The 26,614-nt window shown below is 36.1% G+C and overlaps 2 protein-coding genes across 4 annotated transcripts in view; both read left to right on the top strand.

Moving 5' to 3' along the window:
- The window catches only part of LOC143345741 (mannosyl-oligosaccharide 1,2-alpha-mannosidase IA-like), an 831,836-nt gene that overhangs the window by 707,030 nt on the left and 98,192 nt on the right, over window positions 1-26,614 (top strand). The window lies entirely within an intron of this gene.
- Window positions 104-1,533, top strand: LOC143345745 (uncharacterized). The gene is made up of 4 exons (XM_076773121.1): window positions 104-360; window positions 442-574; window positions 647-800; window positions 1,476-1,533. The coding sequence occupies exons 1-3, from the start codon at window positions 287-289 to the stop codon at window positions 695-697; spliced, it is 258 nt and encodes an 85-aa protein (XP_076629236.1). The 5' UTR covers window positions 104-286; the 3' UTR covers window positions 698-800; window positions 1,476-1,533.

Raw genomic sequence — 26,614 nt, 5'->3', positions numbered from 1 at the left:
TAAATCTATATCGTGTAAGTATTATTATGTAACTCCAGTTAATAACAATGATATTTCATTTGGAACATTTTTGCACCTTATAATTTGGTTATACGCCGATGCATTCTACAGAAATTCATGTTGCAATTGGATTTTATTTAATTTCTTTCCCCTTTAAATTATTTAAAAATCTTTAGACGTATCGTTCGTTGATACCTTTCATTGTGTGTGATAGTTTTTTCTAGCGATCCTGGTGGTGAATGATCCAGAGGAAGTTCTCGTTACTGCTACTTTAGTTATCAGTCATATGACAATCATGTTCTTGAATAATCATTGTGGACAAAAGATATTGGACGATAGCATGGATGTGTTTTTCGAAACGTAAGTTTAAATTTCGTTGCGGTCCAATTACAGTAATTTACGAAATTGTAAGTACCGACCTAGTATTATTTAATATTATAGATGCGACTCTATTTGGTATTATGCTCCACTGAGTATGCAGAAAATGCTATTAATAATATTGCAGAGAAGTTCGATCGAATGTGCGTTCAATCTTTCCGGTCTGTTCGTGTCCTGTTACAAAGGCTTCACGACGGTAATTTTGTTGCTTCTTGCTTGTCAGGATTGCCTAATTTTTAATATTACATATAACGTGTTTATTTTTCAGATGATGAGATCGTCGTTCTCTTACTTTACGATATTATATTCAGTGCAATAGAATGTCTGTCGGTGATGGTCGTGGCACTAAAGATATTTACGATTAAAAACAACATACTGTGTAATGCGGAATGTCTTGGCAACGATGCGCGACTTATCTTTAGGTAACATACTAGTACCATTACCATATGCTGTTAATTAGACATACTTATGGTTTAATGGGCTTCATTTAAGCAACATGTTTTCAGTCTTACGGTAGACTGTAGACGCTTGAAGAATTTTATTTCAACGTTAAACCACAGTTCGTCAAATTTTCTATTATAAGCAGAAATCAACGATATGTTTCTTCTTCTTTACGGAAACGTGTTACTAGTTTCTTCAAATTTTCCGATGCTGTTGTTGTCAATATATGTTATAAATCAAACAATAGGATGTGTCGATTCTCTTAATGAATGTGAGAGTCGGAAAAATCGAATGCTGGAACTATTGTAGTAGGGAGAAAACACTTGATATGGCATGGAGCACTCCTTGGCAACCGACGTCACGCCAAGTTGGAAAGTTGGCGAGCGGGAGGGTAGTCAACTTACTAGCACGCAGTAGTATGTGGTCGCGCCATACACCGTCTGGTTACCAAGAAATGCCCAATCGGCAACAAGTATTCGCCCTCTGGTAGTTTCCCATGCAATGTTTTGACAGTGTCATGCCCGGCATGACACCACTGATGAACGTATTTGAGCTTGAACACGCGTAAAAATCAAATTTTAAAAGATAATATTAATTTGCATTATGTGACCAGTGAAATGTAAAGGAAGATTGAATGTAAACAATTTTGATTTCAGATGACCAACACATTTTTCACGTATTTCGCAGTAACGTCTACCGTTTGATAGGATCCCTATCGCCAAAATAAAGCATTGAATAACTTGTGACAAATTATAGATCAGCGAAAAATAAATAGAATGGAATATTCGTCATTCTGGCTCCAAATCAAAAATAAATAACCTTCGTGTACTTTCTGTCGATATTAAATTTGTACACCTTAAACTAGAATCTGTGTACACGTTACAATCTGTACTGTCGAGATTAAATGTGCGTTTCGCATCAAACTGGTAGCTGATACGAAGAAACATGAATAAAAATACTTCGAAAATTGATATATTGTTTATAGATAAACCTTATTCATATTCTTTCGTTTCTTTACTGTTTTCAGAACATTTTTGATAAGCAAAGGATTTGGTATAACATGAATATAAGTTATAATTAATTTATTTTGGAGAATTTCTGAACCACCTTTTTAAAAAAATTGTTTTCCTGGCAAATCGTTAAATAATGAAAGATAAACGCCTCCAATTGTTATTCAAGATATTTCTACAAAGAGTGAAAATTCTCAATGAAGTATTGTTGGGGTTTGTGCCGATCGTTTGATCTTCAAGCCTTTGGGGAGCTTGCACTTCAACTGCCGTCTTACTCGAAGAACCAGCGTGTACGTTGTGTACTGCAAAAGTTCGATTGATAAAGCTAGATGTTGCGGCCACGAGCAAATATTCGAAATGTTTTTACAAATGTTGTCGTGGTCGATGCTTATGGCACAGCCACTCTATGCTCCTTAACCGTGTACCCTTGACCTTTACCCACAGAAGACGATGCTTCTGTTACGCAGGTATGAATTCTTGCGGATACTAATAATTGAAGATGTTACTCCGTCGAAATTAATCTGACTTTCCGTACTTATTTTTCCCATAGGGATACCTCAGTTTCCGTTGCCAGGGTGACAACGACGAACATTGCCTACCAGAGGGAGGATTGATCTAGTCAATCCTCATCGTCGACACCTTGGCAGGGCGGTTCCTAACAGTTTGCAACATTGCCGTTCACCTTACTGCCCAGTGTCCAGGTAGACCATGCAGGAGTGAGCGAGAATGTTGCGTTATTATTGACTTATTTGGGAAATGAACGATCGCGAGACACCGGTGGTCCGCAGCTGTGCGCCAACGCAGGTTTACGATACGTCAATCGGTATTGAGGCAGGGAAGGGCTCCAAGAATTCAAAGTCTCGTGTGGAGTTTAGAGGCTCCTTAATGACCATGTTCTAATTTGTCAAGTAAAAATTTCTTGAAGGCCTAATCCTTAAAAATAGCGGAGAAATCACGTCCGTATCATAAACCCACTCGCTGTACTGACCTTAAACACCAAAGTTGTTTAAAATGTGTTTTATTTCTGTTACGATGCACGTAGAGTGCTACCGGTGATGCTGATGAGGCGTTGATGCGTTGCACGAGTATGTGCTGCCAAAACTGTCAGGATGTGTGTGATGCGTTAGACGTGGTGTGCTGCCGATGTCCAAGATACGTGTGATACGAAAATTACAAATGTGGTTCCTTAAATGTTACTTGGAGAAGTCAGCCTCCAGCCAATCAGAAAATTTTCCTTTTCTCATTGGTGCGCTGTTATGTCTCATTTTTCGCACCCAAGGCGGTGGTCGGCACGTCTCAGGTATTGGTGGTAAAATCCTGACCTAGCGGTGGTGTCAGGCCGCGCGGTGACTCATTTCATCAGCGACCGGTGTTAATGGCTTTAGGGCCTCGTTGCCTTATCTCTAAACCTACCGCGACCGGTCAAATGACCGTTTTTAAAATTTCGTTTAGAATTTCTAACACGCAATATTATTTTAGTGCTATTTAATGTCACGACTTTTCTTATAGTATACGTGCAATGAATTTTACAATATTCACTTCTATTCTTATTATTTGAGAAAAACATGTAGACTGCCTTGCTTACCACGACTGGTCATCGGACCGGTTGAATGATTTATTTTTTTCTGTATGAAAATTGGAAAAAATTTGTTATCAAATTCTGGTCAGCTTCCGATGTAAATAGAAAATAGATAGTAAAGATGAAGGGAAAGAATCTTCAGTTTCCACTGTCTTAGAACAGTTTAAGAACCCTTATTAGTAATACTAAAACTTTAGATGCGTGCAGTTCCGAAATTGCTGGTCCTTTATCCATAGTTGAGCCACTGTTAGAAACGTCAAACCTTCTCTTTAAAATGGCTTTCGGTTTATGTCGATCCGACTTTCCATTTTCGAGATATCGTGATTTATGTAAAAGAGTATTTTTCTTAATTTGATTCTCTGTCTTCGTCTAACGCGTCGCGACGTACCTCTTTGTCGCACGTGAGCGTGACCGAGTGATCTAGTTGCGGCGTAGTATTTCCAAGAATTTACTACGCACTGTTTACTATTTTCACGCGCGTGAGTTCATTCATCTCAATGAATCGTAAACAGACGCTTCGGACACTTATATCTCCGAAACTAGCCACCGCATTGACTTGAAACCAAAATCGCTATATCTCCGGCACTGATAAAGCTATCGACTTGTTCGAACGCTCGATTTAAAGGACATTTCATCCCTTATCCAATGGCTATACCAGCTACTATAACTTTTGCTGTCTCCTATGTTTACTTTCACATTTACTTTGACGCTACATGCCCAAAGTAGTTTCAGCAGTTACTATTAATCATACGACTGATGTGGGTTAAAACTGGACTATAAATTGTTTATTTAATTGAGAATGAATTTAAGTTTGTATACAGGGTGTTTGTATAATTACTATGCCATTTTTTCGTAAATAATTGTTTTCCCTGGAATTAACTGTGGTATCGACTTGAAAGAAAATTTGTATGTATTCAAGTGCGTTTTATCTTCTATCCGATGAAAATTACTAATTCACTAATACTATTAAAGTACTAATGCACGTTTAGAGTAAAGGTATTGAATATTTTTGTGCAGGTTCTTAGAATTCAATGCTTTAAGGAAAACTAGGCGACATAAAAGAGAAGGATATCTTACGAATAAACTTTAAAACATGACTTTCTATACATATACTGCCAAAATTAGAATTATGTTGTCTCGTAAAGGAGAGAAAAAAAGACTGGTCATTTGATCGGTCATGGTAAGAATGGGTATGCATGAAGTGCCGGTAGGTTTAGTGTTACAGGCATTAGCCAAATGGTTTCACAATATGGCAGTTCATATTATGAGCTAGACATTCCGCCCGCCTTGAATGCATCGGCAGTCAATTATAACTAAGATACAGATATAAACGATTACTGGTAACATCAGTGAATGAATATATCGAGTTTAAAACATAAGGTATAAATAGGAACTATTAGAAGTAACATCAGGGAACAAATATGCAAATATAAATAAATAACTAAATATCAACTTAATTAAATTCTATTTACAGTGTTGTTCCAATAAGGATAAAGCACATGTTTTGATACATACGAAGTGTGACAGTCGCGATATTTCAATAACTATTGATGATACGAAAAAATTGGTTATGTGAAAATTGCAGGATAAAATAGGATCTTTATTTTGGCGTAAACGAAAATTTTGTTTATGTTATTAATTTAAAAGATACGATGGTGAAGTTTTGTTTTTTAAATGGAACTATATATTTTTTGTTGATCATGCGATAATGTTTTTCAGGACGAATTCATTAACCTGCAATATATTTACGCGATTTATATTAGTTTTCAAAATATAACGCTTGGAAGTGTACTGATTTTCGGCGGAGACATCTCGGCTTGAGTGACAAGTCATAAAAGCGGGCCTACTGTTGTGGTGTCCTACTGTGCCTGTTGAAACCGATAGCCAGGGTCTACACTCGGAACGGTAGGCTCGGAAAGTAAAAAACATGGAAGCGCGTGCAGCGCGCGTGGCTTGCGAGTGCGAGAGAGAGTACGGAATATGGTATCAGTTTCTTAGCAAGGTGCACGGACGAACCTGATGCGAAATCGAGGAGCCACTAGGTTGTAAGAATTCGTATTTGGATATTAGGATATGTTAGTTGACCTCGTAATTTTCAATTATTAATTATAATATAACTCGAGCGGTAAAGTTATATTATTGTGGGAACGTTTAACTAATAATAATCGTGTGGCGTTGCGTCACTGCGGTGTGGGTCTCGTGAGAATCGTAAGTGCCGTGAAAAGGGAAGCAGTGTGCGCGTTTCGTCCGTGCCTGCTAGTGGACTCATCAGTAAGGTTTTCTAGTAGGACCTGCCTTAGGCGACTGAGATATTGCGAAGTCGGTCGTGGAATGTACACATAGCAACCGAGGGGTCGGTCGAGCGCTTGTGAGAACGCGACCCCTCTGCTGGCGAGCATGAGAGGCGACGCCACAATCGCTTTAAGTAATGATGGGTTAAAGAAGTTGAGTAACTCTGATTTAATAATAAAACTATATTTATTCTTAAAGCAACAAGTAATTTACAAGTGTCCGGTGTAAGTTATGTCGCGATAAAAGAATTGTATAATTACCTAAACGATTGTGCACGGTGTTGACGCACTGGCGTTGCGGGGGTGCGAACGGTTGAAAATAATTGCCGTAATAGAATTTATACCGGTTCACGGATTCTATATGGTTAACTTTGACACGAAAGATTAGTATAACCCGATCTCACGAGATGCAACCGACTATCAAAATCGTGGACAGCATAGGCAGACGTAATGTTAACTCTAAACGTAACTGTACGATTCTGATCCCCCGAGTAAAGAGGTCGCGGGACTTATATACCCAAAAATCTGTGGGAGCGGCTTCAGATGTACGTTAGAAATTACCATATTTGGTAATCTTCGAGCAGCTGCATCTGGTGGGAACTGACTCTACATTCCAAAGGTTACATAACTAGCAGAGCATTTTCCTAATGCACTCATGTGGTAAGAAAAAATTAGGGAACGAAACGTTCGCAACACGTAACAATATTTTAAACATTTGCATGAAATTTCAAGGAAGCATTTCTGGCCAGAAATTGTATTTTCGGATGAATTTTTTTCTCGAAAGTATGTAGAATTTCGAGGGTATGTGTATTCATCAAAAATAATTGTAGTTGACCACCGCAACCGAAAATAATTATTTCAGAATGATTTGAAATTTTTTAATTTAATTTTTTAATAACTTTTTAACGTAGCATCAATAAATAAATTGATATTCTTGATTTTCGTCTTATTTTGGCCTTTAGGATCTCCCATTAAAATTTTTCCCAGGGGTGGCCGAACACCCTGTATAATTCCTCGTATGTCAATTGTTGAGTTCCCATTAGGACCTTCAAATGGTTTTTAACCGATTTGATTGCGCGTTCCCAGAGGCCACCGAAATGCATTGAGGGAAACGGTATGAGATGCCACTGTATTTGTTCCTGGGACAGGACTGTACGGATTATTATGTACTCCATTATTATGGGTTTGGCTATTCAGTAGTATGCCTAGTTCATTGAGCTCATTTCGAGCTCTGATAAAATTCGTCCCATTGTCGGAGTAAATGCATTGGCTTCTTTCATTTCGCGAAATAAATCTATATAGACAATTTAGGAAAGCATCGGTGGTGATGTCTGTCGCCAATTCAATGTGTATAGCTTTCGTTGCGAAGCAAACGAATAAGCAAATGTAAGTTTTGTGAGAGGTATGACCACGACTGTTTTTCTTAATTATTACCGGACCTACATAATCGACGCCACTGATAGCGAACGCGCGGCAGGTAGGTTGCCCATAATATACCTGATACCGATGGGGTTTACTTTGAAGAAAGGTACGCAATCGTGAATGGCCTTCTTCACTAGTCGTTTCCTAGAAATTGGCCAAACTCGAGAACGTAATGAAGCTAGTGTATGCTGACACTCGGCATGTAAAAGTCTTTGATGTTCATAAACTACAATAAGTGTGAACAATGTATATTTGTACGACAAAATCATTGGATATTTCTGATTGTAAGGCAAAGGTGACTTGATTAATCTTTCTCCAACTCTAAGGACTCCGAAGTTGTCGGAAATTCGATGTAATCGGCAGTAGCTGAAGCTTAACATGCAACATGCAACCGAAGGTTGCCTTTTCCCGGGTGGACGCTGCATAAAAATGTCTGAAGAAGACAATCGATCGACCTCTTGAATTAACCATTTTGGGCCAAACTACCGAAGATGATTTGTGCTCAGATCTTTAGGACTGTTATCTCCGACCTGGGTTTGCGGAGTCGTTTATTTATCAAATCAATTAATTTCGGTTTGCAGTAACAATTTATTCAACAAATAATAAAATTAATACCAATACTGAACATTTAACAATTACCGAGAAATGTTATTATTGCGGTCTAATCACTTGTAAGGTGATATAATTAACAATGTCCAAATTGTTCCACTGAAGAACACAACGAATTCTGGTTCTGATCCTGTGTCCCGACTCAAAAGAAAGTCTCCAGATCACCCTCTTCGCGCCTCCTTGGAGGCGTCGAAGCTCTTGTCCTGCCCAATCCGAACTTTGGACAGTTTTTGGATTGTGCAACGCCCACAGCCTGTTTTATTTCATCCTGCAAATCAAAATCTGCAGGATGTTCCACAATCCCTGGGTTAATTTATGACTCTTTATTCTTATGGTCCTGGTGACTGTCCTAAGGTCCTGGTGATCAACACGTGAGGGTTACCGTTACGTCAATTGCCGTCGAGGGTCTAACCGGGGACCGTTTCCACCTGTCTCGAAAACTGAAACCGGCATCTGACCAGGCGTTTCCTTTAGAAATTACATGCAGTTCGCGAGAAATTGTGACTTCTTCAAGAGTGGCACTGTTCAATGTCGACAGCAGCGGAAACCCTTCACGTGGCAGCAACAAGTACACTTCATTTTAAAGCTAAACATTTCATTCTGAAGCTAGTTTCACAGATCGTCTCTCTTTACGAATAACATGCTCGCTGATCAAGCTCTTTGATACCGCAGAATTTGAAAAAAGATCGATTTCTTATCGAATATCCGAAACTTCTAGCCACGAACAGAATGCATCGCAGAACTAATTTCCATTTTTCTTCTCTTACATCACTTGAATTCCTATTTTCGTGTGTGTCCGTTACTATTCGATAATCCTAACACGTTGGGATATTGATAATTCGTTCCTCTTTTAACTTGATATTAAACGAACTTTACCCAGAGATTATGACACGCACTATTGCGGCGTAAATTATAGTGTAAGGGGTTAATGTGTCCAAGCATAAGGCATGTTTCTTTAGAAATCTATGTAGAAAGATCGTACTTGGTGTCCTGCCGTAATAATATGTTTATAAGATCAATATTTGTGTCGAGGATTATCGATACACAACCACAAAGTTTTCGTTAATCAAATGATCAACTGAGTAATTGGGAAAATTAGGTGCTTAAGCATACTGACTTCGATATGTTTCAATACTTGCCTCTATTTTCTGACAGTGTATCCTGTCCTGGCTATTACTTTACGATTTGTCGAAAAGTACCTTTGATCCTACAGTATTTTCTTGTTCTGATACTACTCTGTATTTTATAGAATCCCTCGATGTGGATTATCGTGGTAGAGGATCGTCGATTATAACGGCAAGATACATTCCGGTATTAGTATATTGTTAGACCACGTATGTTTTAACCTGGAATGACAGCAGAAATGAACAAATTTAGAGCAATATGGCAAGGAGAAAAAAGGTAAATTATTTTTGGTTGTAAGAGAAAATCAGGTGAAGGATGTTTTAATCAAGAATCTTTTAAGATTTCCAGACGTGTACTTGTTTTAAAAAATTATTTTCTCATTTTTATACATGAAATATACGTATAATTATTCGCGCGCGCGCGTGTGTGTGTGTGTGTATGTGAGTGTAAATGTATGTAACCATACGGTACAATTAATAAAATTAGAATGAGAAAATTACTTAACAATTTATGTCTTCCTATAATATTAGGTCGCTTCATAAATTCGTCCCGAGTTTTGTGTTCAACGGATAAACATTATTCTATTAATCTTTCTCTATTATGATTTGTTGGTCAGTTTAGTCGATAATATTTTGTAATGTTTAAATTCAACATAATGTGTAAAACGCAAGCAACATTTCCTGCGTCAAATGTTAAATAAAAATTAGAATTTGAATAACAGAATATAGATACCTTTGAAATTAAATAAAGTCTAACTGAAAATTATTTAATAATTCAATTTCAAAATAAATATAAAAGGCAGCATAGATTATTTGTCTTTTGTATCCATCAGATAGAAAATAGAGCGGCCTTTAAAATGTGTGTTCATTCCAGTCGATAGCTTAATTAGGTCCGGAGATATAAGGCATCGAAGTATTTGTTTACTTTTTATTGTTTACGTCGCAAGGTCAATGAACTTTGACCACGTCCTTCGCATAGTCGTTAATCGTACATGCTCGTAGTAAATAGTAAATACTACGTCACTCACGTGCGCGCGAGAGAGAGTGAAGGGGGGGGGGGCGACGCGTTAGACGGAGACAGAGATAGTGAAATGTATAAATATTACTGCTTCGCTTAAATTACGATATCTTCGAAATGAAAAATCCTAGCAATATAAAACGATATCTCTTTTAAAGGAGAAGCTTGCCGCTTCTAACGGTGCTTCAATTATGGAGCAAGCATGAGTAGTTTCGGGATTGTATGCGTGTCAAATTTGTGTATTTTTAATAGGTAGACCGTCTCATCGTCAATTCGGGAAAGTCGAACGGCACGAATTTATGGAATGTCCTAATATTTTAGCGTAAGTAGAAACTTCGATTAAATTATCATTTTGATTGCTCTCACGTGGAATTTCTCTTTTCTTCCACCGCCATATTGCTTTAAATATTCGCGTTATGAAGCAAAACTATGACCGTGTATTAATTTGAAACATCTGAAGAATACTTTAAACGAACCTGGCTTATATCTAGAATCCTCAAATGTCGAACATTACAAATGCACTCATACTTCTTTATACGGATTCTTTTCACAACGGTCTTTACTATTTTCATCAATATTATTTATTAGGTAATGAAAACCGTTATATCAAAAAGCTGTATAAAGAGGGACCATGGAACGAGATAAGTGTGTGTATCTGATCTATCTCTCACTATAAAAATGTATCACGAAAAAATTTCATGTATTTGTGGCATCCATAAGAATTATACTTAGATTCTACATATTCAATAATTGTCCTGAATTCTAGTATTCATGTACTTTTGGATTCACTTGCCTCGTTATACTGATATCATGTCCAAAGCTGATTAATGTTATGATGCCTGCGAACAAAGCCCAACTTAACTATCTGACGGCCCTCCGAATTTTTGTTGAAGACAAGTATGTCTTTTTGGTATGCGCGCAGCATCTATTGATATATATGTTGGGATTTTGGGTGGTAACGTTATTACTAGGTACACATTCATACCATCGGAATATCAATTATTCGACGAACCATTCTCCAGAATTTCGTAATCTGTCTTCACTTCTCTAGTTATCGAACAGAATATGCTGTCGACGAAGTCACCAATCAGTGTCATCCATAGTTACAATGAAAAACTCCTAATAGAAAATAAAACATTTCTTGTTGTTACAAAATCATGTAATATGACAGATTCATTAGCACAAGAGAAACAACGACATAAGAACATGTACATTTTCAGTTCAAATCTGTTGAAAATATTTTTCGAACGTTTCTGACGAGTATTGATTATGGTCAAATAGTTAAGTATATGGTTAACGTAAATGGAAATGAACCTAAAGGAGCCTTCTCTCAATTCCAAAAAACGAGATAAATGTCAGTTATGAAATATGTGCGCGCTCGTGTGTGTGTGTTGAAAAATACGTAATCGCTCAAGTTACACATTTTCCGAATTTACACGAACCGTTTTTATTTCTGTAGCCTTAATCGGATAATATCACTACGGGCAGTTCCCTTGTAAAGTATATTATTTTTTTCTTCTTGGATTCGTATACGTAAAAACACTTTACATCAGAATAAAATATCAGAAGTTATTAAAAACAATGTTTGGACACGATATCGAAGAATTTATCAATTACTTCATCGAAACATGATGCAAATGTACAATTAGAAAATGTAAAAATGAAAGAATTAATCAACGTAACACGATGAATAGGTGAAAATAAAATATTATTGTTACTAAAATTAGGCACAGTTCTGTTGGAGACGAATAGTTCTTTAAACACGTTACTACCTTTTAGTGAACAGAAATGATGTTCCCCTATAATGAAGATGAAATGCCGATAGAAATATAATGTACATAAACGTTACGTTGAGATGAACCATGTCGAGATTTTGACAGATCTTTTCTTCCAAAAGAAAGTTCTCAGAACGTTCACATCAGGTCAGAGAATAAGACACGATCTACACAAACACTTTATAACGAATTTTGTTTCGTAGCGTCTTGCTACCACTATCAAGTACTATGTATGTACTACAACACCATTTCTACGTGAATTACGAAAAGTAACAGGGTTCATTTTTCTTACGAAGACTAATACATTAGACTTTAGGACCACGAAACGTAACACGTTACATATTTCACTTCTTGCCGCAAAGAATGTTACATTAAATAAATTAATAGAATAGGTTACTTGACATTATAATATTGTAAAAATAAAGTAATAAGTTCCATGAACTAAAATAAATTTTTTAATAAAATAAATGCAATTATAGACTGACATAAACAAATTCTTTAATGAATAACATCCTGATAAAATTCAATATATTCTCTTGGGATAATACCCAAACAAAACTTGTTAATCTTCGTAAGAAAACTGAAACGTGTTACTTTCCATAACGCACGTCGCTTTGTTATAACACGGCAACAAACATTAACGATCTTGTCGTTTGTTAATGTGCCATATGTTCTGCTGCCAATTTACGACTGTTCGAGAAAACGTCGAGCATTGGCATGTATGTCCGTTCCGTACGATGACCGTATTGATACTGAAAATCAATGTTCGGAACGAAAACGGCAAAATTAAGAAATAATGTATGCAGTGCGAAATCACAAGATGCTCAACGTGAACATAGTTTTCCAGATTTTTGAAAATTTAATAGTCGCATGCGTATTATTTCCACGAACCTATAATTCGAAGAAATGATAGCTTGTAGGAACGGTGTATTGATTTATGGAAAATTAGATACAAGAAAACGAAATTCTGAATAAAATATGATACCACGGGTAACTATAAAGGGTAGTTTTAGTTCGGTACTTAGATGTTCAGCCACCTCGGGAGGAAACATGGAAATATTTAAAAAACACAACAACATCTACTATTCTTTGCAGTGCATCGTAGGCCTGTGGCCTTTCAACATGTCGGCCTCTGATACCATTAAAAGAATAATGATTCTTACGATTCTACTGGGCTGCTTCGCGGTTCAGGTAATTAGAAGATACTTTATTTTAGTCTAATAGTAACTCAAATTTTGTTGCACCTTTGCACTATCGATTTTGTTCTTCGCAATTGCGATATACATGCTAACATTCATACTTTTTATTCCAATAAAAAACAACATATTCTTACAGTTGACGATGCTTTTAACGTCCGACTTATCGTTAAATCATATATTATCGACATTGACGATCGGATGTCCTATCATATTGTGCGCCGTACGATATCTTGGCATTATGTATAGTTTTCCACTTGTAAGTCATCAAGGACGACACGGATCATTCGTAGCTCCCGAAATTAATATCTTTGCCAACTTTCCAGAATAACTGAGCTTCGTAGTGCATATCATTTTTCTCGTTCACTTTTGTTAACCAGGTATTTTAGAATACAAGAGAAAATGTCGAAACCATTTAGGACTCTGTGTCTTAAGATCGTCTGACGAATTAAAATATAACAAGTGTTGTCGTGTACGTCGTGTCAGTCTGATGTGGTTGTCGATTTAGGTCGCAACGAATAAATGTATAAGTTGATTAAGGTGTTCAACGACTGATCTTCTCCGGGTTTGCTTCGGTGTATATTATTCGTAACTTCGGTTTCGATATGAGAATTATATGTGATTTTTTGATACATAGTACGCCGGCTAATCAGAAAATTCTTTCCTTTGGATTGGCGCGCTGCTACTCCTGAGAATTTGCATTCAGTGATTCCAGGTATCTCGAAAAACTTGACCTAGCGGTCCGAGCCCGGTCGCGCGGTCGCTCGACATTGCTAAAGCCGTACACCAATGACTTGCCTAAATTGCCGGTCTCGTAAACATCTAAATTGAATATTTTCACGATGCAACAAGTGTGATACGAATGTGTAATACCATCCTGAAAAAGCAGATTAAAGTCAAAAACGGAAAATTTTTATTTTTTATTTGGAAATACAAAGTCAGTACTTTCGTACGCACTATGAAGATCCTTCGTTCCGTAGAATTTGTAGGAATATTCATTTCGTAAACTGATATAATTACAGCAATTAAGGAGAATTGCTAAAATTTTACGTTTTTATGTCTGACTGTAGTTGAGACATGTGTATCAAACCATGCAAAACGATTACGACTTGCTGAGTAAATCTGAACTGGAGATTCTTTTGAAGTACATAAATCTGTCAAGGATCTCAGTTCTGATCTTCTTACGTAAGACATTTAATAAACATGTATCTATCTATATTTCCAGATAATCACGACACCACTAGTCATCTTCATTATTTCGTTTTTGATGTTTCATTGTTCTAACCTGTTAAGCTATTAGCAAATTTTTGTCATTCCTTTTGACATTGAAATAAGCACCTAACTGTTGCTTATTCGATAATTTCTCTTCGTTGTAGGAATGACTTGTTTCGGAGTTTTTGGTACTTTTATAGTAACGTCGGTAGCGATGGTACCTAAAGTTTTAGAATATCGCAACGAAACTGCGAGCGAATACCTACAACATTTGGGATATATGAACACTCCTGACAAATATATCCTTTATGTAATTTTGCTTACCACCGTGACATTTACGGTTGCATTATTAGCGGTATCTTGTACTGAATCGACGCTTTCTGTTATCTCCATGTATACAGCCGGACTGTTTAAAATTACTTGGTACTCATTTCACTAGCGGAACATTACTTGATCGAGGAACGATTTCCTGGGATTTAATAATCTATCTCTATCTTTCTAGTCAACGGCTACGAATTATAATTGATAAGGCGAGCAAACAAGTTAACGTTTTGGAGCAACAGATCTCAGATCATAATAATATTCCTGATGCTGTAGATGGACATACGAAAGCTATTAAGTTGGTAAAATTTATTTAAATTTCGTTGCAATATGTTTAATTCGTGCTTTTATTGTTGAACATAACTTGTTCTTTCGTGTATATTGTTTGTCAATCTAACACATAGTATATTCGCTTTATAACATGTCCGTGTAAACAGCCTCATTGAACAATCAGTAACGGCGATGATGATGCCCTATTTAATAGCGATTCTACTAGTTGTACTCTCGTTCGCTTTAAATCTGTATCGTGTAAGTATCATTATGAAACACTAGTTAATAACGATATTTTTCCTAGGATATTTTCCCATCTAGTAATTTATTTATACGCTGGCATGACCCAGAATGATACACATTATTATGAAATTCTGTTTATTATTATTTTCCGATGAATTGTTTAGAAGATTTTAAATTCATTTTGACAGGCTTCTGTAGTGTTCTCGGAGATGACTGATCCAGTGGAAATGCTCATTTGCGTCACTTTTGTTTTAGTCCAATTAATAATCATGTTCATAAATAATTATAGTGGACAAACAATGATAAACTGCAGTGTGGATGTCTTTTATGATACGTGAGTTTACATTTTCTTTTAATGCTTTATACAGTTTTTTGTATGTTTTGTATGTTTTAACTTTTGAAAGTCGTTCACTCTTTTACTTTAACAATTTACGAAATTGTAAGTGCAAATCACAAATTACACCCCTGATACTATTTAACAATATAGATACGACAGTATGTGGTATAATACTCCTGTGGATGTCCAGAAGTGTCTTTTAATGATATTGTGTAGAAGTAGGCACGAATGTGAATTTAGTCTTGCCGGTTTATTTACTCCATCTTTCAGTGGCTTTTCGACGGTAATTTTGTTTCGTCTTTCCAACCAAAATTGCCTAGTCTTAAATGCTACATTAAAAGTTTTTGTTTTTCAGATGATGAGTTCTTCTTTTTCATATTTTACTGTTATATATTCTATGAAATAGCAGTGCTCCTGACAGTGTTTAGCATAAATTAATGGCACTATGATGTATACTTCTTCAGGTAACGTATTAGTGGCATTACCAACATACAGTGTCATTTGGGATTATTGGTGGTTTAATAAATTTGATCCTACCGATAAGCCCTTATTTCTGAGAAGAATATTTGTGGAAGAGACATTGTCTGTTACAATATCCGAATAGGCATGTGACCGTAGGCTTCTCTCTTAGGCCAAAATGGCACTGAATTCGTCATAAAAATCCTTGATAAATTTTTGCCCAGGATACTTATTTATCTACGTTCGCTTCAGTTAAAAATTTACGTCCCAATTTATTTATTTGTACGTCTGAATTGAAAATTCGGTACAAAGTAAAGAAATAGCCTCTGTGGATATCAGGTACACTAAAAGAGCGTAAAAATATAACGTATCTTGATTTATGTCGCTGTAATATTAACACCTTTGGTCGCTGTAATAGTTACTATTTTAAAATCATTGTAATATTAACCATTTTAATATGGAATATTTATTCAGTACAATTACGTTCGAGGCATTTATCTGTGCGATTTCAACGATAGTGTTGTGATGCGCGGTATGCGGTGAATCTAATTAAATCAGAATTCCAATTTCTTACGATCTACAATTTATTAAAATTACGAAAAAAACGTTTCTTGAAGACAGCAGTGTACCGGAGAACTGTGTCATAAACCGAATTATCAAATCTCTTTGGATTTTAACTGTTTATTATTCATTGCAATAGTTTAACAATATGTATCGTTAATTATTTTGGAGTTACTTTCAAATGATGTGAATATAATAATATGCCCCAACACGAAAATGGCTACAAAATTATTTTTATACATATTCAAGATTAAAATATTTTTTAAAACTTTTAGGACATTTATAGGTAAATATAGACCGTTGTTATGTAGTTAGCACCTGAAAAAAAATAATGAATAAAAAAAAAATAGGTAAGTCCAAAAGAGAGACTTCAACCTACGGTCAAAATCTCACACCGGTTCGACAGTCAGACACTTTACTAATACGCCAACGGGGCCGATGGAAATATCGTCAATTCTTTAGAATATATTGCCCTCCACGGTTGGCTTTATTTTATTTTTTCAGGTTGTATGTAATTCTGCTTAGTGTAGAAACATTAAACAGTGCACAAAACACTCATGTGTTGTGGAATGCATATAAATTCAACGTATAAGTTATTGTAATACGCAGAAAATGAGGAAAACATCAGTTTTTATTTTGTCTTATTACGGCGCACTAAAATGAAAGATCTTAAAAAATTTGAAATTATTGTAATAAGAAGTAATAACATAGTTCTGCAACTGCTTCAATGCGTAATCGGTATTTTTCAGCATTTTTTGCAGTTTTTCGTTTTTCACTACCTGATTCTACAATCTCTAAAATCTGAGAAACATTCAAAATGTCTCTGAATTTTTTGACACTTTTTTATTCCATAGGACAAGAGAGATTGCGCAAAAACATGATTTTCTTTGTCACCCCATCAGTACCCCCACCGTCGAGATTTCGGGTTAAAAATTGGCACTGTTACGTATGTCGAATGTTTCGTTCCCCAATTTTTCCGTACCACTTGCGTGCATTAGGAAAACGCCCTGCTACTTATCTACCCTTTGGAATATAGTGTTAGTTCCTACGTGATGCAGCTGCTCAGTGACTAACGAAGTTCGGAGATTACCAAATATGGTAATGTCTAACGTGCATCTGAATCCTCCCCCACGGATTTTTGGGTATATAAACCCCTTGGTTTCCTTACTCGGGGGATCATAATCGTCACATTTAGAGTCAACGTCACGTCTCTCGTCATGCGTATATGGTTTTGATAGTCAGTTATATTTCGAGAGATCGAGCTACAATACCCTTTCGTATCAATATTAAACCATATAGAATCCGTGAACCGGCATAAATTCTATTACGGCCTTTATTTTCAACCGACTTACCCCCGCATCGCCAGTGCGTCAACACCGAGCAAGAACTATTTAGGTATTTATAATTATTCTTTGAACGCGACATAACATTATTTTACTTGTTGGTTTAAGAATATATCTAGTTTCATTATTAAATTAGAGTTACTCAACTTCTTTAATCCATGATTATATAAAGCGATTATTACTAGTTAAACGTTCCCACAATAATATAACTTTACCGCTCGAGTTATATTATAATTAATAATTGAAAGTTACGAGCTCAATTAACATATCCTGAATCCAAATACGAATTCTTACAACCTAGTGGCTCCTCGATTACGCATCGAGTTCGTCTGCGTCATCAACAATCCTAGTGACACCCCGATTTCGCATCGGGTTCGTCCGTACACGTAACTAACAAATTGATACCATATTCTGTACTCTCTCTCGCATTCGCAGGCCACGCATGCTGCACGGCCCTGGCTCGTAACAGCATAAAGAGTTTTCTTTCGATAAGCTGTCGAATGACCCATCGTACTGTAAGAAATTTGTATTATGCCGACACCGTTGGAAGTCGTTGTATTTGAGTAACCGTCGCGTTGAGACAATTCAGGACCATTCGACGAGACCCATGTATAAATACAGGTCAACGTGTCGAGCGAGGACAGTTCATCAATAAATGACATACCTTACAGTACGTTCAATTTGGTATGGGGGCACATTTGACCCCCATATTTGGCTATACCCTTTACTATTCAACCATTTCAAATATTCGCGACAGGCGGCAATTTTATCATCAAAGGCAATTGAAAAAAATATATGTTTTCTGCAAATTATAGACTACTTTTATTATCAAGCAACGCGTCCGAAATTTCAAACAAATGTACAATAAGGTAAATAAAATACGATGCCGAGGTGTAATCTTATGATGCTTTTGATATTGCAACTAGGGATCCCTTGACGTCGATCGAAAAAATGGAAGCTCCCCAAAGAAAATGCAGCACCAACTATTTCTTAATATTTATTATTGGCACGTGGCCTTAACAGCTCGAATTTCGTAGTCGTTATGCTCAGCTGTGTTACAGTTCAGGCGATATAAATATAAATTTTCTTTCAAACTACAGTTGACACAGGTTCGTGTTTTTGTAAAGTTTAGTCAAGACCAGCATGGGCAAAAAATATTGTAGAGTTTCGTCATGTACCAAGCGTCATAAACTTGGTCGACGAAGGCAGTCTCAAGTGATTGCAACCCCAACGGACTGTCGGATGGCCCACACGTGCTCGGATTCGCATACCTGGGCCTCCCTTGTTCTCGTAGTTAGTTTTGCACGTGGGCCCAGGGACCGACGCACGCGGTGAAAAGTCGCTGGAAGTGCCAAATGTGTCACCCTCCACCTTGGATGCCAAGCTACTATACAGAGATGACTTGTTGGCTAGGCACGCTGATTGGCCGTAGGACAAAGTAAGATAGGACAAGACTGAGAAGCATTGGCGTAACCGTACGCTCAAAATACTAGCCATGAATAGAACAAAAATGCATCCCTCGCGGTTATAGAGACCTTATTATGCAGCGTGACGTCAGAGCGGGCCTCTGTAGTGGGAATAAGGCGGCGCAAAGATCTCCTCTCCTTGCCCTTGCCCCGTTTAGTTTGTCGGTGCCTAGCCAACAAGTCATCACTGGATAGTACATTGGCATCGTTGCACCCCCGCCACGAAAACTCTTGGTGGAAGAGGGTGCCAAAAGTCAACCTTATGGCAAACGACGGAAGGCCAATTCAGATCGCTTTTTGAAACGAACCAGATTTGTTTTCGTTATAGAAACACACAGATCGTCTTGCAACATAGATTCCTTATAGACTCGGGTACGTACAATGTACATTTTGTTGAATTTTGCAATAAACCATAGAAAAAACCAATTCGTCTCGTTCAGTCCCCTGAAAACAGGGGTGGTCCTTTGAGGTAGTTTTAGTCGGTATACTTCGTGCAATTTACTAATCTCATCCACAGATTAAACAATAAACATATGCAAATTGATTCGAGAAATTGGGACAACTGTGATATTACTGAAGGAATTAGAAAAAGTAACGTGTATATTTGTGAAAAACCTTCTTCATTTCTCGCTCTGGTCACCAAATGTTTAACAGGACGACCAGGCTCGCACGAGACCCTGGGAAAATGGAAGAATAGAACGCATAAAATTATCCATACATTCCATTCCCATTCATACCCTGGCAAGGGCGTAGTGGCTATACAATGACCGCTACAGAGCAAATTGAAAATTTATTTATAATAATTTTCCCAAATTTGAGTTTATTCAAATATATTGTGACTTCTTAAGAAATGAGAAATAAGGTATTATAAAATTGCCTGAAAATTGTCGAAAAGGAACACTAATATCAATCCATTAATTGGCAGATTTATTTTCGCGACATTTTTACAAAAGTTCATCGATTTTAGTTTTTCATCGTCACGTAGAACGTGACAATTGATCGGTTAATGAAATTGTCAGGAAATAAATTACTTTGTAATTTACACCCTCGTTACACTTTTGAGCGAGTTTAATAATTATGTCACAGATAAATACCTTGATGGTCACACTAAGTAAGTTTACTACTGTAGTAAACATTTTCAGTATTGAAAGTTAATTTTATGTCACAAATATTGCTGGTAACAGAAAATACCATGAATTGTATAATTAACACTGACGTATGTCTTTGAGAATGGCTTTATTAAGATTTTTACTGTCCGTAAGTATGACAAATATCGAACTATGATGAACTCTACACTATTCTGACTATTCCTCTAGTATCGTATGATCATCTGTTCCGTGTACAGTCTGAAATTATTCTGTGAGACTGAATATACTGAAAATTTCACAACCCCCGACGAAAAAATACGATCAATAATGGAAACTAGTAATATGTATCTACTTATTATTGATTTCGAATATTCACTTACCGTAACGGTAGTGTTTGGGTTATATCAATAAAAACCTGGTTTATTGTAAAATGGAAAAGTATGCCCGTACTGCTGCAGAAAACGCGGCCGGTCCCTTTGTCAGCTAGGAAACAACGCACGATCGTGTAGAAGTGACGAACTCACTCTTGCCTTACTCTCCGCGCTCTTGTGGCGGTCACACACATTCAACACACCGAATGTGAAATTTTCTTTTGATACTTCAACAGGTAGCAATCACATCGATCGACCGCACACAAAAGTCTGTAATTTCTTACAAAATCTGCAGCGCTTGTAATTCGGTACAGAAAATAATACTTTGAATTAAATATGATACCGAGGTATAGTCGGAGGTTGATTTCAACTTTATTCTACAATGTTTCACGGCATCGAAAGCAGCGATGGACGTATTCCATAGACAGTACAACACTTATTATTCATTGTTGTACCTCACTGGCCTGTGGCCTTTCAACAATTCAATCTTTGCAAAGATTCAGAGAACTGCTTTCGCTATCATTATGCTCAGCTGCATCATAGTTCAGGTCACAAAAACACATTTATTCTTACTTTACCAATAAGTCTGACTTTGTTACACGTTTATATTATTATTTAATGTTCTTTGTAATCGCGAAACACATGCGAATTTTTGTACCATTTATTCTAATGAGAAGTGATGGCATTCATTCAGTTTACAGCGCTTGCAACGTGCGAATTTTCGTTAAAGAAACTATTATTGACGTTAACGTTCGGCTGCCCTCTGATGTTGTATTTTGCACGATATCTTGGCCTTATGTATTCTTTTCCATCAGTAAGTCATTGAGGATTTCCTATTAATTTTGTAGAATGACAGAGCTTCGCAGTGTGTCTCGATTTCACGCCCAGTTCAATTAATTAGTTATTAGAAAATAAAAGAAAGTGATGTCGAAATCATTTCAAGCTGAAGTATTCGTCTAATAGATTTGTGTTGTATTAAAGTATTGTTAAACATAATTACGTGGTTCTTGCCCCTCAGTAATATAGTTGGTCATGAAATATTTCTCACGGCGAAATTAATTTTCCACCTTATCAAGTTTTTGCAATTATAAATGAATCGCATAAAAAAGCTTCGACTGAAGAAAGTCACAAATCTCGATGTTGATACAGTACGCAGTGTGCATATGTAACATCATTTACTTGTGTTTCTAAAATCAATTGCTTAATAGTTTGTACATAGTAGATGGACCATTTAATCCACTATTCTGCAAAAATAGGTGAAATAATTAGCGTAAATAATTTTAAGCTTTCCTTTCTAGTATCTAACCATAACGTGAGGTTGCTTTTGCACAATGGACATTCTCTTTTAACATCGAAAAATGTAAGATTATTTCTTTCAAACACTCGGTGAAGCTCTTTCTTTTCACAGAATTTCAAAGAATATCTATTTCACACCTTCGATAGCAACAAAATCATAAACCGATTAATTCATAACGATAAAATGGAATTACAACGATTTTAATGGTTTTTCTCTGGAACTGCAGTTGAGAATTGTCTATGAGAACATACAAAGCGATTGCAAGACGTTGAAAAATCCGATCGAACTGGAAATCCTATTGAAGTATATAGATGTTTCAAGGCGTATAATTCTAATCTTCTTCAGTAAGACATTGAGCAAGCATATGTATATCTATTTATACTTTAGGAAGACTACAAAACAAGCAGGGTTGATTTTCTTTATTTCGTGGTTGCTTCTTCACAATTGAAATGTGTTAACATATTAGGAAATTGTTTGTCTCTAATCTTGACAACGAAACAGTCACTTACAGCGAAAACGTTTCATGATAAAATTTCATACACATCGTTTCGTCAAAAATAATTTACTAAGAAAGTAGCATCAGTGTGGTAATTAATTTTAAACAAAAGTGACAGTGGTAACGAAATTGAACTGTGACTTTTAGTATTACGATTTAGCATTTTTTAGAACCTATCACTGTCCCGGATATTTAGCACATCACGTAAGCAATGCAGCTTTAATGAAGTGATTGTTTAACCGGTCGAAATGATCTTTTCCCTAATATTAATCTATTGATGTGTCGAGCTACTGTTTCGTCAATCACTTTTATTGCCTGATTATACGCGAGCCAATGTGACAGACGTTAAGATATAGAGTCCTATTACTTCTATTGAATAATAAAACAAAAGATGACCGCGTTACACATGTACTATCAATTATTTTTATAACAATATAAATCATAATTGTTGCGTCTCTCAATATCGCCAATTCATGCAAACAAATTTTCGACGAAACAAACTGCCAATGCAACGTCGACTATATTGACGCACAAATAATCGGGCTCTTATATGCAAAATGTTGTAAATGTCCGCAGTTCATTATTTCTATGAAATTGTATCACGGAAACTTGATTCGCGAATTTGTGTTTATGTTTCTATATGACTGTATACAATAATTCTCCTCAATTCTAGGGATGTGTTGTTTCGGAATCTTTAGTACGGGTCTAGTGTTGGCGTTCCCAATAGTACCCCAAGTTCTAGAGTTCCGCAACGAATCCCGATCAGAATATCTACAAATCTTGGGATTTATGATTACTGATGACAAATATGTTCTTTTTGTATCTTTACATATCACAGTTGCAAGTCTGATTGGATTATTAGTGATAGCGTGCACCGAATCGACGATCACTGTTGTCGCTTATTATACATGTGGTCTGTTTAAAATTACTAGGTACACGTCTATATTAACGGAACACTACTTAGCAAACGAACGATTTGCCGGAATTTAGTAATCTATCTCTATCTTCTCAGTTATCGAATACGATCTGCAGTCGATAAAGCGGTGAAACAGTTTAGAATTTCGAGACATCACGTCACGAGTTACGCTGATATTCGCGAAGCTGTAGAACTGCATAGGAAAGCTATTATGTTGGTAAAATTCATTTAAATTTCGTTGCAATATGTTTTATTCTTTTTTCTATTATTCAATATTCCTTGATTTTTCGTGTTTATTATTTGTCAATCTACCATATATGTATATATTCGCTTTATGACATATGCGTGAAAACAGCATCATAGAAGATGTAGTAGCGGCGATGATGTTGCCCTATTTAATAGCGATTCTACTAGTTGTACTCTCGTTCGCTTTAAATCTATATCGTGTAAGTATTATTACGGAACTCTAGTTAATAATAATGATATTTCCTCTGGAACATTTTCCCACATTATAATTTGCACGTTACAATTGAATTCTATTTAGTATCATTTTTCGGTAAATTATTAATAAATCCTTAGACGTATCGTTCGTTAAAGCCTTTCATTGTGTGCGATAGTTTTTTCTAGCGATCGTGGAGATGAATGATCCAGAGGAAGTTCTCGTTACTGCGATTTTAGTTATCATTCATATGATAATCATGTTCTTGAATAATCATTGTGGACAAAAGATATTGGACGATAGCGTGGATGTGTTTTTTGAAACGTGAGTTTAAATTTCGTTGCGGTCCAATTATAATAATTTACGAAATTGCACGTACCGACCTAATATTATTTAATATTATAGATACAACTCTATGTGGTATTGTGCACCACTGAGTATGCAGAAAATGCTATTAATAATATTGCAGAGAAGTTCGATCGAATGTGCGTTCAATCTTTCCGGTTTGTTCGTGTCCTGTTACAGTGGCTTCTCGACGGTAATTTTTTTGCTCCTTACTAGCAAGGATTGCCTAATTTTTAATATTTTGTATAACGTGTTTATTTTTCAGATGATGAGTTCATCATTCTCTTACTTTACGGTGTTATATTCAATGCAATAGAATGTTTGTCGTTGATGGTCGTGCACTAAAGATATTTATGATTAAAAACAACATACTGTGTAATGTGGAATGTCTTGCCAACGACATGCGACTTATCTTTAGGTAACATACTAGTACCATTACCATATGCTGTTAATTAGACATACTTATGGTTTAATGGGCTTCATTTAAGCAACATGTTTTCAGTCTTACGGTAGACTGTAGACGCTTGAAGAATTTTATTTCGATGTTAAATCACAGTTCGTCAAATTTTCTATTATTTTTTTTTTTTTTTTTTTTTATTAATGCAATTTGAATCTCAAGAAAGAGATTATTTTGCAGTGATGTACAAACATTTCAATACATTATAATACTTCACATAATACAATAAAAATTATAAACATTCGTGTGCTTGCTAAACAACCAGTTTACAGATGAACTCTTTTCTTAAATCTTTAACTGACAGTAATTCAGAAACGAGTAGGTCAGTTTACATATCTCGGACGTAGGTCTGGAGAGTAGAATATTACATGAGAGCAGAAGATAAAGATGTAGTTTTTGTAAATGTTTGATAAACTTTGATCTGTGTTCTTCAAATGTGGGACATTGTCATAGTACATGGTCGATGTCCTGTATTTCATAGCCGCATTGACATTATGGATCGTTTACTACGCCAATCTGAGCGAGAGAACTGGCAAGATTATAGTGTCCTGATCTGCATCTGTTTATCGTCGATATAACTTCACGCTGGAGATTTTTGTTACTATACCACGGTTTTGATTTTCGATTGTGGTAGTGTATAAAGTAATTTACGCCTTTAATTAAGCCTTCTTTTTCTATGATATTATATGTGTTTTGTGTTGCTGCTGATTTAGCCAACTCCCTTAGATCCGTGAAGGGAATTTTGAGAGAGTCTGTAGATGCCGTGTTTGCCGCTATTTTCGCCAATTTGTCTGCATTTTCGTTGCCCAGAATACCCATATGAGCCGGTACCCAATAGAATTTAATTTTACTACTGTTTGTGGTTTCGGAGGCGAATTTAAAAACATTTTTTCTTATTTCGAGGATATAGGGATTCGTTTTTATAGTTGTGTTAGTATGTTCCAAGGAGAGTAGTGCACTAAGAGAATCAGTAAAAATGAGAAAATTCTAATTAGGATGATTTAAAGCTATCTTTACGGCATCGTTAAAGGCTATAGATTCTACAGTGAAGATTGATGCGTTTTTAGTTATACTTCTTACTACGGTCTTGTTTAAGTCACTGCAGACATACGCACTTCCTACGGAAACTGAGTTCTTTGTCTTACTACTGTCCGTGTACAGAGCATACGATTTTTCCTCTTTGATTAAATTTTCAATTAATAAATTGGGATTTTCTACGTACTTTAATAACGTACCAAATTCTGTGTTAATATAAATATTGCTAATAAAACAGTAGTATTCTTGAATATCGTTATTGTGGTTATTGGTGGAGTAAATATGACTGATTGAATTTTTTGTGTCTTTTATGCATTGGTATAGAAGCCTGTTACTGTTTTTACGTTTTCTGTACCTGTTCTCCATAATCTTTTGGAGGCGAGAAATAGCTACATAAACTACCGAATTTTGGTTCGAATAAACCTTGTTCAGGTAATTCATGCATAGGAATCTCGAACGTTCTTGTATAAGTTGTAGTTTGGATTCTGATAGAAGAATGTTGGTAGGTGTGCTAATTCTGTATCCAAGAGCAAGTCTTATTGCCGTGTATTGAATTTTCTCTAGCTTTTTTATTTGGTTTTGTTGTGTAGGAAAATATACAAAGCAGCCGTAGTCCAGTATTGAGCGAACAAAACTTTTGTAAAGTACTATTAAGGTTTCTGGGTTTGATCCCCACCACGTACCTCGAAGAAATTTTACTATGTTCATCGCTCTTGTGCATTTTTTTTGTATTTGATCTATTTGATTTTTAAAAGACAATTTGTAGTCAAGGATTATTCCTAAAAAGCGTACATATTTGCTTGATTTAATTATTGTATTCTTAACCTTTATTTCTGTTTGACCTGGCCGAATATTAAGTCTGTTGAAATGTATAAACACAGTTTTATGAGGAGAGAGTTCTAAAGCTAAATTACGTAGGTTGTTATCGATTAGCGAGATCGCTTTTTCTAATAAGCTTTTATTATTGTTGACTGTAGATCTGTTGCAATAAATTGCGATGTCATCTGCAAATTGAAAGACTGTGACACTCTGAGGTAAATTATCAGCTACATTAGAGACATATATTGTATAAAAGAGGGCTAAGGACTCCGCCTTGAGGAACACCCTTGAACACT

Source organism: Colletes latitarsis, chromosome 9, assembly GCF_051014445.1.
Source record: "Colletes latitarsis isolate SP2378_abdomen chromosome 9, iyColLati1, whole genome shotgun sequence".
NCBI lineage: Eukaryota > Metazoa > Arthropoda > Insecta > Hymenoptera > Colletidae > Colletes > Colletes latitarsis.
Note: the sequence above shows the minus strand (reverse complement) of the source record. Positions and strands in the feature narration are given on the sequence as shown.

What these genes read in the sequence shown, in the direction of transcription:
- LOC143345745 (XM_076773121.1), top strand. Translation starts at nt 287, where the DNA reads ATGACAATCATGTTCTTGAATAATCATTGTGGACAAAAGATATTGGAC. An exon ending in ATGGATGTGTTTTTCGAAAC is followed by an intron (nt 361 to 441) that starts GTAAGTTTAAAT and finishes TTAATATTATAG; the next exon opens with ATGCGACTCTATTTGGTATT. An exon ending in GTTACAAAGGCTTCACGACG is followed by an intron (nt 575 to 646) that starts GTAATTTTGTTG and finishes TTTATTTTTCAG; the next exon opens with ATGATGAGATCGTCGTTCTC.